Source organism: Mustelus asterias, chromosome 4 (genome assembly GCF_964213995.1).
Source record: "Mustelus asterias chromosome 4, sMusAst1.hap1.1, whole genome shotgun sequence".
Classification (NCBI taxonomy): Eukaryota; Metazoa; Chordata; class Chondrichthyes; order Carcharhiniformes; family Triakidae; genus Mustelus; species Mustelus asterias.
Window position 1 is genome coordinate 14,189,580 of NC_135804.1, and position 13,479 is coordinate 14,203,058.

Sequence of the window (13,479 nt, forward strand, 5' to 3'; positions counted from 1 at the left end):
AGTTTCGGCCTCGGGCCGCTGTCTGTGCGGAGTCTGCACATTCTCCCCGTGTCTGCGTGGGTTTCCTCCGGGTGCTCCGGTTTCCTCCCACAGTCCAAAGATGTGCGGTTTAGGTGGATTGGCCATGCTAAATTGCCTCTTATTGTCCCAAGATGTATAGATTAGGGGGGTAAGCTTGTAGGGTTACGGAGATAGGGCCTGGGTAAGATGCTCTTTCAAGGAGTCGGTGCAGACTCGATGGGCCGAATGGCCTCCTTCTGCACTGTAGGGATTCTATGAGACCTTGCAGCCCATCATGCCCACACCTGCCCTTTGAAAGAGCTATCCAATTTTTCACAATCATCAGTCCATTCCCCATAGCCCTGCAGAGGTTTCCTTTTGAATTATAAATCCTTTTGTATGCATATCCCCTCATTCTCCCCAACACACTTACTCAGGCAATCCAGTCCACGTGAACGTGTGATTCCTCCTTAATGTGGAAGCCACCATCCAGAGATGTGCAGGTTAGGTGGATTGGCCATGCTGATGTCCAGGGATGTGTAGGTTAGGGGAGTAGTGGGATAAATATGCAGGGTTGCGGAGATAAAGAATGTGGGTGTTGGACCTGGGTAACATGCTCTTTTGGAGAGTCGGTGCAGACTCGATGGGCCGAATGGCTTCCTTCTTCACTGCAGGGATTCTATGGATTTTGAAGGTTGGGTTTCACTGGAAGTGCATGTTGCTCCTGATTAGGCTTTGTTGCAGCAGTGATCTGAAGCTTGGTGCAGGTTAGAGTTTCCATGGGCTGTCACAGTGAGTCAAGTCTTGGCTCATTTCCCTTCCTGTCTGAGCTCAGAGATTGAAAAGCCAGTTTGAACACAAATTGGTTCAAACTCACCTCAATTCCTTGTCTGTTTCATGTATGGCCCCGGGATAGTTTTATGAGTTGGCATACCGTGCCATGGTGCTTTGGAAAGCAGAGGGGGCAAGACTCTACCCACGTACCCGAGTCTCCAGTCATTAACTACGACGCCTTACCAATTAGTGATGAGAAAGGATATATTTGTCACAGAGCGAGTACGGCAAAGGTTCACCAGACTGATTCCTGGGTTGGCAGGATTGTCGGGTGAGGAGAGATTGGGTTGACTGGGCCTGTAGTTACTGGAATGTAGAAGAATAAGAGGGGATCTGATTGAAACATATAAGATTCTGACGGGCTGGACAGACTGGATGGAGGGAAGTTGCTCCCTCTGGCTGGACAAGGGGGGGTCACAGAGTCAGAACATGGGACCGGCCATTTGGGACTGAGCTGAGGAGCAATTTCTTAACTGAGAGGGTGGTGAACCTGTGGAATTCTCTACCACACATGGCTGCACAGGTCAAATCAGTGACTATATTTAAGGAAGTGATAGTTAAATTTCTGGACTTTAAAGGTGTCAATGGGTATGGCGTTGAGATAGGTGGCAGGATTTTGCGTCCTGGAACCGTAAAATCCCACCCGAGGTCAATGGTCCGTCTCGTTGTGTGCCCGTCGCCCGCTCCAGTTCCTAGCGGGGCGGTAAAATTCCAACCGGAGAATCAACAGTGATCATGTTGAATGGACGGAGCAGGCGCATAGGGGCCGAATGGCCTCATCTCCCACTTTCTCCGAAATAGTATATTCACTTCAGTACCTGATTATTGCCCAGTGAGAGAGGCCAGTCTGTAACTCTCGAAAGGTGCTTGGTGGGCCATAGCACAAGCCACATGCATCAAAGTACTGTTGTACAGGCCAACATTCACCGCCGAGGTTCACAAATGAAAGAATAGCAAGTTGGGTGGCGCACAGAGGGGTGTCTGTGTCTTTGGGTGGGGGACAAGGCGGTGAATGGGGGCTGGAGGGGAACTGAAAGCCAGACGTGGAACTGGCTGATTCCATCAGTAAGAAGTCGCATGATGCCAGGTTAAAGCCCAACAAGGTTTATTTGGAATCACGAGCTTTCGGAGCTGCTCCTTCATCAGCTGGTGATTCCAAATAAACCTTTAACTTGGTGTTGTGAGACTTCTTACTGTGCCCACCCCAGTCCAACGCCGGCATCTCCACATCATGGCCACTACCGGTTCCATCAGGAAAACAAAATCCCCTCAATCTTTTTTAAAGTTTAAAGTTTATTTATTGGCTTCACAAGTAGGCTTACATTAACACTGCAATGAAGTTACTGTGAAAATCCCCTCGTCACCACACTCCGGCGCCTGTTCGGGTACACTGAGGGAGAATTTAGCACGGCCAATGCACCGAACCAGCGCGTCTTTGGACTGTGGGAGGAAACCAGAGCACCCAGAGGAAACCCACGCAGACACGGGGAGAACGTGCAGACTCCACACAGACAGTGACCCAAGCCGGGAATCGAACCCAGGTCCCTGGTGCTGTGAAGCGGCACTGTGCCACCGTGCCACTCCAAAAAGTATCCAACAAGAGCAGAGTGAAGAAGCACTGAGTGCAAACTGTCCTGATGCACAAATGCCAATGCTGTGTAGTTTTATTTGGAGATGGCGGGGAGATAGATGATGACAGTTGCAGCGTTGTCAAAACAGCAAAAACTCCTTCCGTGACATCCTAGGACATTGATTTTGTTTTTGTTTCGTCCCCCCCACCCCAGCTCCCCCGCTTCTCAACCCTTTCATTTTCTATTTGTTTCTCCCTCTCTCGGAGCTGGGTGATGATTGACTGGACACAGTTAATGTAACAGGTTCAGCTGGGATGAGGAGGCAAGGCGTTGGTATAATAGGAGGACTGAATGTGCCTCGGGCAAACACTGCACTCACTGTTAATAATGCTTGGCCTGTTTGAACACACAAGTACTTTCTGCAACCATTGCGATTACCAAGTCCATGTTGCTAAGGGAAGCCAAACATGTATTGTTTAAAAAAAAAACCTTTTACCGTCTAATTGACTCTTGTAATGTGAACGATTGCAGGCTTCTCATATATTGGAGATCATTCAATATTCGCAAAGCTGGTGGGACGGTAGAATTCCTTGGGACCCTCCATTAAGGCTTCAGAGCTCTCACACTGTGTTAGAATGGTTGATGGATTTGGAAAGGAATGTGTTACAGGAGCGGACAATGGGATAAACAGTCTAACACTCCCTTCACTCCAGTCCCAAAGTACGGATACTTCATTTAATGGTGGGACTGTTTCAACGTGATTCATATTGAGGGTTTGTTTGTTTTATTTTCTTTGGAGCTGTGGCTTTGCATTGCATCAGCTCACATATTTAAAGCAACCATGTGCATTGTTGTAGATGAGGGAGGCCATTCAGCCCATTTACCTCATTCCTTAGGCCCCCAATATCTGTTCATTAAATGATGCTGGGTTCCCCCCTCCTCCAGTGCTTCATTTGAATATAATACTGTTATCAAATCCATGTCCATAGTATCACCCTGTTACCCTGTTTAACATGGCATTGCCCAGATTGCTCGTGTTATGTCTGCAATGAAGATTCTCATTAGGCCGTGCCATATATTACAGTGCAGGAAAGTTAGAGATTCAGTCCCCGCTGTTGTCAGACCTTGTCCTTGCTGGTATCGAGCCAGGCAGTGCCTCCCAGGGAATGTCCACAGTCAGGGTATCTCATCAATTTGACTGGAGCCTGAATGTTCTCTCCCTGTAAGAAGTTTAACAACACCAGGTTAAAGTCCAACAGGTTTATTTGGTAGCAAAAGCCACACAAGCTTTCGGAGCTCTTAGCCCCTTCTATAGCCCCTGCAAGCTCCGAAAGCTTGTGTGGCTTTTGCTACCAAATAAACCTGTTGGACTTTAACCTGGTGTTGTTAAACTTCTTACTGTGTTTACCCCAGTCCAACGCCGGCATCTCCACATCATGTTCTCTCCCTGGACAGGGATCAGCGGTGGGGGCTGTTTGTGGGTGGCAAAGCTGACCCAGGGGACGGGGAGACGGCCACTAAATGGGCAAGTGGGCACCTGTCTGAAAGGGCCAATCAGAGCCCATCACGCTTGAGAGGGGCAACAGTTTGTAATGCCAGGTAAATAAGAGGGAGGACACTAGAAATGGAAGCACCCTCTTGCCAACCTTTTGAAAACTTTAATTAAACGATAGATTCAGCAGCCAGGCCACCACTAGTGTGGATTACAGGTGGTTGGGTGATAGGTCGGGTGGGCGGACAGGGGGTAACTCCTCTACAGAGAAACCTGTGGCTGCTCTTGCACCCAGGCAGGCAGGGCAAACTTCAGTCAGCCTCCATTAATTGGTCTCACTTTGACCCTTCAAGAACCCAGACAGCTACACGCGGTGTGTAGGGGGGGTAATCCTGCACTAATGGCTGGGAGGTGAGATGCTGGTCAGTGGAAGCATTTTTCCTCTGGCCTGACTTCACTACCAATCCTGGAGGGAACTAAAAATCCAGAGCACTGGATATCAGGGCCGGAATTCTCCGGCCGTCCAGGCCACTGGGATTCTCTGCTCCTGCCGGTGGAGCACCCCCTGCTGTAGGTTTCCTGGTGGCACGGGGTGGCTTCAGTGGGAATTACAGAGGATCCCGCTGCCAGCAAACAGAACGCCACCTCCCACTGCTGAGAAAAACGCTGCAGGGAGGCGAGAGAATCTCAGCCCGGGTTTGTACGCTCCTGTGCAGCCCAAGGTTATGTCTGACCTGGAGCGGTACTTGGCCTGGTCATCTCATGGATCCGGGTGCTGGCATAGCAAGGGGGGTACATCACTCCTCACCATGGAGTTTTGTGATGCCTGCAAACTCCAAAATTGTGCTCACCGTGGGGTGTTTTAGCAGCCAGTGAAGAACACAGACATGTTCATAGAGAAAGGGATCTAATTGAAACTTACAGGATACTGCGAGGCCTGGTTAGAGTGGACGTGGAGAGGGTGTTTCCCCTAGTAGGAAAAACTAGAATCTCAGGTTAAAAGGACGATCCTTTAAAACGGAGATGAGGAGGAATTTCTTCAGCCAGAGAGTGGTGAATCTGTGGAACTCTTTGCCGCAGAAGGCTGTGGATGCCAGGTCATTGAATGTCTTTGAGATAGAGATAGATAGGTTCTTGATTAATAAGGGGATCAGGGGTTATGGGGAAAAGGCAGGAGAATGGGGATGAGAAAAAAATCAGCCATGATTGAGTGGTGGGGCAGACTCGATGGGCCGAGTGGCCTAATTCTGTCCCTATGTCTTATGGTCTAAATTGGCATTGGGATAAAATATAGATCCATCTGAAAAGCAACATGGAAAGGAGAGCCAGTCCCGTATCTCAATTTATTACAATAGCCCACGGACAGAAAACGCTTGTTACTTTTACAAACAGTTCCTTGTATTGTTTTGTGAAGTTTCAAATTCCTACCGTCTGTTTAGTTTTGAAACTGGCTGTGCACTGGGTATTATTCCCTGTGTGTGTGGCGGGGCTGGTAGCGGGAGGAAAGCGAAGCAGATGCTCTGTGAAGATGCAATGGTGTGCTCCTGAGACGTCATCTCGAGTTGCCAATTCTGGCTGGATCCATTCCTGGAGCTTTCATCACACGACCTCCTCTCTCTCCAACAGCCCTGTTCCTGGATTGGTTGTGCAACCGGCCCATCCTCACGGTGCAGTGCTCAGTTGGGAAGCGGACAGGGTCTTTTTTAACCCGACCGGCTTATTCTTCACTGGCTTCCAACACTCTTGGCACATCATAACATTCAGGGCCATGGGCCAAGTGCTGGTAAATGGGATTAGGTGGGAGGTCAGGTGTTTCACACATGTCTGTGTGGACTCGGTGGGCCGAAGGGCCACTACTGTATAGTGTGATTCTATGGCCGTAATTTTACCATCCTGCCCGCCACGGGAATCGGTGCGGGCGAGGGGGCAGTCAATGGGTGGGATTTTACAGTTTTGGGACGAGTGAGGCCATAAAATCCCACCCGATGACTCTTAAAGCAAAGAAGCAAAATTGTTTGAAAGAATTCTGAGTGTTAATGATGGGGTAATTTTTCTGGTAACATTATCCTGGAGATTATTAGAGGATCCCTACAGTGCAGAAGGAGGCCATTTGGCCCATCGAGCATGCACTGACAACAATCCCACCCGGACCCTATCTCCAGTCTCTCCAGTTCTTGGAGACTCCAGACCATTCCTCCTTGTCTGCTTACCTGGAGGAATGGAGAGATCGGAGAAAGTGCAAAGCTGACTTAAAAGCTGTTATCAGAACTGAGAGGTATCTTTAATAAAGTCGCCATAGTCCCAGATGACCATAGACTGCTCTCCCCCTCAAAGGGGAGCTGACTGGTGGTGATTTAACCTAAGGATCACCACACCTCAGGCGAGGGGCAAGGTTGAGAATAACCTCAGCTGGTATGGGAATTTGTGTAGAGCATAAAAACCAGCGTGGACCACTCCGTGGAATCATGGAGTCCCTGCAGTGCAGAAGTAGGCCATCTGGCCCACCCAGCCTACACTGACAACAATCCGACTAAGGCCCTATCCCCTTAACCCTCATGTATTTAACTTGCCAATCCCCTGTCACTAAGGGGCAATTTAGCATGGCCAATCAACCTACCCCGTACATCCGTACACGGGCGGCACGGTAGCACAGTGGTTAGCACTGCTGCTTCACAGCTCCAGGGACCTGGGTTCAATTCCCGGCTCGGGTCACTGTCTGTGTGGAGTTTTCACATTCTCCTCGTGTCTGCGTGGGTTTCCTCCGGGTGCTCCGGTTTCCTCCCACAGTCCAAAGATGTGCAGGTTAGGTTGATTGGCCATGCTAAAATTGCCCCTGGGATGCATAGATTAGAGGGATTAGCGGGTAAAATATGTAGGGATATGGGCGTAGGGCCTGGGTGGGATTATGGTCGGTGCAGACTCGATGGGCCGAATGGCCTCTTTCTGTACTGTCGGGTTTCTATGATTTCTATGATTTCTTGGACTGTGGGAGGAAACAGGAGCACCCGGAGGAAACCCACGCAGACACACGGAGAACATGCAAACTCCACACAGACAGTGACCCAAGGTCGGAATTGAACCCGGACCCCTGGCGCTGTGAGGCAGCGGTGCTAACCACTGTGCCGCCCTACAATGTGGAAAATTAAAGAGAAAAAAAATTGAGGTGACAGTCGTGAATTGACTGGCAAAGAACGAGGAAATGGAGAAAAATAAAGCATTTTAAAAGAAATGAGGACATTATGGGGGGAAAGAAAATTGCCGTAAGTTCAATAGTTTTATTATAATCGACCTCAGAATTCAACTGGCTGTAGAGAGATCAGCTGAATGTCAGATGCTGTCATGTGTGCCGCATACATAGTGGCCTATCACTGTTAATATGCTGAGCACTAGCCCCAAGGGGATGGAAGGTTGTCTGAGATGAAGGAGGCAGCTAAATAATACTGTTTATTTGTTCAACATTCTTCCAATTGTAATGAAAATTGTCAAGAGAGATTATTATGAAGTGCAGGACACAAATGTGTAGCTCCGATTAAGTAGGAGACCTGCCAGCCTGGCGCCCTAGGGTATAATTATCCAGGAGGGGTTCTGCATGGATCCAGTAAAAAGAAAATTCATCCAAACTGTTAGTTTGTAATTACAGCGCATGGTGATCGCAGAGTGTGGTTTGAAGTCAGGAGACTGCTGGCGACTGGGTTTTTGTAATTAGGGAACGGCAGGGATCGGTGGATCTGTGATTAGGAATGGCTTTGGCGGAATTAATGGGGACGGGGAGGGGGGATCGAAATAAAGTGAGGCCTGAGACTCAAGAGCACGGAGTGCAGCGAGCCACACGTGAGGGAGGAAGCGACAGGGAGGGCTTTGTACTTCACCGTCTCACCGATCGGAGCTCTCTGGTTCCAGTGCACCTTGAGGGCCAGCTTCAGTTCCTTACCCTCCCAGATGCTGAACGCCAAGCATCCTTCCCCCCCCCCCCACCGTCCCTGCAACCACGTATACATGCAATCACATCTCATCAATCATACACCGTGGAAAGTAATGTATTCCCAAGTGCTGAAGCTGTGAATTGGAATTGAAGACGCAGAACTGTTTGGTTGTATGGAGGATGTTGTGCAGCCCATTAAGGGAGTGAATAATGTTTCTCTCTCTCTCTCTCCCCCACACCCCCCCACCCCCACACCCTCACTTCCACTCCCGGAACAATCGCTTATTGGTAAAGTGCTACCATTCTTCTTGTCTATCGGAATCACGGTCTTCATCATAATCCTCGGCTATTTTTCGCCAGACAGCAGAACTGGCTGACTGTGTAGTCCAGGCCACTATGCAAGCTTTTCAGATTCCAAAGCTTTTCTAGTGATGCCATGAAGACCAGTGTTGCCGTCAGAATGTTTACAACTGCTTATGTGTAACATTTCCACTCTTGAGTCTTAAGGGAGCGATGTTTGCAACTGCAACCGTCCCCTTGGTCAGGTCAGGTGATAATTTATTTTTGTTTTGTTCATTAACGGCTCATTAAATAATCACCATGAGGAAAGGTGCTCCCTGCGAATTCTCCCTCCCATGGTTTTAACCGCGTGCTCCCTCATGGTTCAGTAAGTGACACCGGGTTCTCTGCAAGCTTGACCAAGGGGCGACTTCACACATGTGACGACCACCTCTGTCCCTCGGTGATACCCACTTCTACTCGCTGATGTTAGTTGTGGCCTCAGGCGTGAGGAGCAGGATTGTGGGGCTGACATTTCTTTCTTCCTCTCTCGCAAAAGTGTTGTGGCTGGACGGCACAGTGGTTAGCACTGCTGCCTCACAGCGCCAGGGACACAGGTTCAATCCCAGCTTCGAGTCACTGTCTGTGTAGACTTTGCACATTCTCCCCAAGTCTGCGTGGGTTTCCTCCGGGTGCTCCAGTTTCCTCCCACAGCCCAAAGATGAGCAGGTTAGGTTGATTGGCCATGCTAAATTGACCTTGAGTGTCAGGGGAATAGCAGCATAAATAGGTGGGGAATGGGGCCTAGGTGGGATTGCTGTCAGTGCAGGTTTGATGGGCTGAATGGCCTCCTCCTGTACTGTCGGGATTCAATGATTCAACGATAATCTCCAGGATACTGCTACAAGAAAAAATCACCACACTGTGGTCTATGATTTGAGTGTTTGCCCTCTCCCCCTTTGCCCTCTGTCCACCCGCCCACCCCCCATTCACCACCGGCTCCAATCAGAGGACTGACTTTAAAACTGTGCTCGTGCCGTCCCGTGTTGCTGTGTTGCAACATTCTATCCGCTGCTTCAAAGGGAACGCCAGGAGTTTTGTGTGGGATTGTTTCACTTCCTCTTTGGAATGTCTATGATTATGTCGGTAGATGCTTGTGAAACCCATCCATACCAACTAATAGTTCACCAGACATTAAAACGCCCAAACAGTCATTCCATTGGACTGTTGTACAATGGGATGTAGGATTCCTACACCTCAATCTAGGCAATCTAGGCAATAATACCATCGAGAAACTACCTTTAATCACCACTGTTTTGTTTGCCCAGCCATCCCCCACAAGTACACAGTTCCACCCTCCAGTTCTCTAAATGCTGCACCCCTCAATTATCCCTTCCAGGTATGCTGTTGCCTTTTAACTGTCTACCTTTTCATCCTGATTGTCACTGCTGTTGGTGTCTCCCCCTCTTTCCCCGCGCCCTTCCTTCTCATCGTCTCTTTGCTGCCTCTCTGATGTGGGTTTTCCCTCCTCTCCTGCTCTACCACTGCTTAATGCACAACTTGCTCTTTCCTTCCTTCTATCTTGATCTCCAGGATGTTAAAAGATTAAGAGGTCACTCAATCGGAGTTTTCAAGTTGACGAGAGGCTTTGATTGAGTAGGCAGAGAAAAGAAAGACTATTCCCACAGGCAAGTGAGTCAGTCGCCAGACTAGTGTTACCATCCCCATAGAGACTGAGAACTTTTAAGAGGCAAAACATACCCAGTGACCCATGAAAAGAATTGCACAAAAGATTTCTGGGAAGTTTTCCCATCCTGCCCATGATGGAAATTGTAGCGGGCGAGGAGCAGACCATGGAATGGTCCGTTGACCTCGGGTGGGATTTTCCGGTTTTGGGGCAAATGTGGCCGGAAAATTCCGCCCTTCGTGTTTTAAGACATTTACTGCAACAAACCAACTGAAATCAAGATTGACTAAACATTATGTAGTAGGCAACTAAACAGCAACAAAGGTATTCTGTTCCCTCCCTTAACTTCTTAACACTATGAAAAACTCCACCCTGCATTTATACATGATACCACACTCTCCATAGACATGCAGTCTTGAGTTCAATGTCCAAATCCTTCCAGCATTAAAGGGCGGCACGGTGGCACAGTGGTTAGCACTGCTGCCTCACAGTGCCAGGGACCCGGGTTCAATTCCTGGCTTGGATCACTGTCTGTGTGGAGTTTGCACGTTCTCCCCGTATCTGCGTGGGTTTCCTCCATGTGCTCTGGTTTCCTCCCACAGTCCGAAAGATGTGCAGGTTAGGTGCATTGGCCATGCTAAATTCTCCCTCAGTGTACCCGAACAGGCACTGGAGTGTGGCGACTAGGGGATTTTCACAGTAACTCCATTGCAGTGTTAATGTAAGCCTACTTGTGACACTGATAAACAAACTTTAACTTTAGGTTCTCCTCCTTTCTTCAACAGAATGAATCTTCCTTTTCAGCAACGTCCCCTTCGCTCAACACTTTGAGCTTAACTGGAGATTCCGTGGCCTTTCACTCTTCGCAGTCCTTTCCTTAAGCGGTTGTTGCGTTCTGACCAGCCTTCTGCTGGTGTTTGCCCTAAAAGCAGTCCTTTTCCTCTCTCTGGCAAAGCAGCACCTATCTATTGTGGGCCGTCTTCCCCAGCTCTCAGGTCTAATTGCCCCCGGAAATCTGAGCGCCTGGACAACAGAAACTGCTGCCCCCATTTGTGCCCAGGTGTTAAAGCTCGCACCTGACTTTCTATAGATTTTAACCTGGGCCCCATATCAACCAGATCACATGGGATTGTCACCAAGCAGAGTTCAGTGCACTGGCTCCATTCCCAGAACAGTCTGTTTTACCTTAAGTTAAAGGAGAGTACTTGAAACATAACCATTATATAACGTCCCAGTAATCATTACCACCTTCTAACATCCAGTAGTCATACATGCAAAATCATTGCAAACGATACATTTCACTGGGAATTGTCCACCTGCAAAGTGGAAGCTGATTCCATAAATTATTTAAAAAGATGTTGGACATATACTTGACGATGAGGAACCGGATATTTTGTCTGCTGTTGTTATGTGATACCTTGGGCATTCTATGTCATTACAGTGTGATGTGGCTTTGAGTTACCTGTATCTAAATAACTGGGCTCCACTTGCTGCCATTACTTTGCAGTGAACCAGCTTGCAGACGGAATAGAATCCCTGGAGTGCAGAAGGAGGCCATTCGGCCCATTAAGCCTGCACCGACAACAATCCCACCCAGACCCTATCCCTGTAACCCCACTTATTTGCCCTGCTCGTCCCCCTGACACTAAGGAGGATTAGCATGGCGTGTTTTTGCATGGCCAATCAACCTAATCTTTACACAGCTTTGGACTGTGGGAGGAAACCGGAGCACCTGGAGGAAACCCATGCAGACACGGGGAGAACTCCACACAGTGACCCATGGCTGGAATTGAAGCTGGGTCCCTGGCGCTGTGAGGCAGCAGTGCTAACCACTGTTTCGCCACAGTAACCTGGCTCGCAGCGCGGGTGTTCCACTCCAAGCTGAGCATTCCAGTTCACTTGTAACAGGAGTTAAGTTGTGTTTGACACACAATGACCTGGCACCAGAAGTAAACTTCTCTTAAAAACAAGACGTTTTGTCAGCCCGTGTCTTAAAACTTTGGTTTGCGGTGGTGCAGAGTTGAAAGAAAACCCCAGACATATCCCATTGATGCCACGGCAGTGCCGTGCCAGTCTAAGTGGCTCGGTGCTTGCATTTCAGCTGCTGCATGTCGCTATCCGTAATGTATTGGCCACAAGGTGGGCAGAGGGCAATGGCTCCCCCAGACCTATTCTCCCAGACATGGCCATTTCTCAACCTGTGACAGCACTTTCCTGTCACGGGTTCATGAGAAAACGTAATTCGTGTCATGTTTGATGCGAGTGTTGCTTTGGTGAGAGGACGCTGGGGGTCAGATGTTGGAATTGATGCGCTTGACAAAATGTCAGTGTTATCTATCTTGCACGCAGTCATGTGTGCGTGTGTGTGTGTATGTGTGTATGTGTGTGAGCATGCGTGTGTGTGTATGTGTGTGTGAGCATGCGTGTGTGTGTATGTGTGTGTGAGCATGCGTGTGTGTGTGTGAGCGTGTGTGTGTGTATATGTATGTGTGTGTGTGTGTGAGCATGCGTGTGTGTGTGTATGTGTGTGTGTGAGCGTGTGTGTGAGCATGCGTGTGTGTGTGAGCGTGTGTGTGTGAGCATGCGTGTGTGTGTGTATGTGTGTATGTGTGTGTGTGAGCATGCGTGTGTGTGTGTGAGCGTGTGTGTGTGTATATGTATGTGTGTGTGTGTGTGAGCATGCGTATGTGTGTGTGTGAGCGTGTGTGTGTGAGCGTGTGTGTGAGCATGCGTGTGTGTGTGAGCGTGTGTGTGTGAGCATGCGTGTGTGTGTGTCTGCGTGCATGCACATGAATATTTCTGTCTGATTGTGTGTGTATATGCATACATTCAGGAATGTGGGTGAGTGTATATGTGTGACTGTGGTCAAATGTATACATATGTTCATATGCAGTCTTTTGTGTGTGTGTGTGTGTTTTAGCACTTTATTTGAAAATCTTTTACCTTGTATTCCAAAAGTCTGTCAGGAATTACAGTTAAAGAAGCATGTAGCAGTACAATGCTACAAGTACAGCGCATGACTGCATATTAAGCACTTGCTATCCTACGTTTCACCTAGCCTGGTTATGCTTTGTAGGAGGAGGGATTTAGCACTTATTTTTCCCATCTAAAATCTTTGTTCTCTCCTTTTTTTTTCTGTTTTCCCTCCCCCCTCCCCGCCTCGCCTCCGAACCTCTCCAGGCATGAGCCATGAGCCAAAGTCACCTTCTCTAGGAATGATCTCGACTGCGACGCGGACGACTGCCACCGTAAGCCCCCTCAACCCATCCTCCCTCAATGGTTCCATAGTGCCCAATGGCAGCCCGGCGGCCAACAGCACATTGTCCGTCCCGTCGGCGCACTCTGCCAGCTTTGCAGCCGCTCTCCGCAAACTCGCCAAACAAGCAGAGGAACCCAGAGGTGAGTGAGTGAGAGAGAGAGAGAGAGAGAACAAACGAACCATTCAGTCACACATTAGGGACAAATGCTTTGCCGCTGCGATGTACCATAAGACACAGGGCTGCTTATCTGCACTGGGTTTTTTTACTGCAAGGTTTCACAAAAGGTCACCAGCAACCCTTGGTACAGATGGTCTGGTTTGATCAGATCAACTGCATGTGAGAACAGACGATTCCTGTTCACTGTCCGTTTCTCAGGAATCCTTTCCTGTTGCACAAATCCTTACACGAATTCGGCAAGTGGCAGGATAGATAAG

At 48.8% G+C, this 13,479-nt stretch overlaps 1 protein-coding gene across 5 annotated transcripts in view; it reads left to right on the forward strand.

Annotated features, from left to right (window-relative positions):
* gse1b (Gse1 coiled-coil protein b) overlaps positions 1–13,479 on the forward strand; it is a 608,766-nt gene that overhangs the window by 507,287 nt on the left and 88,000 nt on the right. For all 5 annotated transcript variants that reach the window (XM_078210578.1, XM_078210579.1, XM_078210582.1 and 2 more), the window contains one exon: positions 12,966–13,184. In XM_078210578.1, coding sequence (XP_078066704.1) covers positions 12,966–13,184 — 219 coding nt within the window. The remainder of the gene's footprint in view (positions 1–12,965; positions 13,185–13,479) is intronic.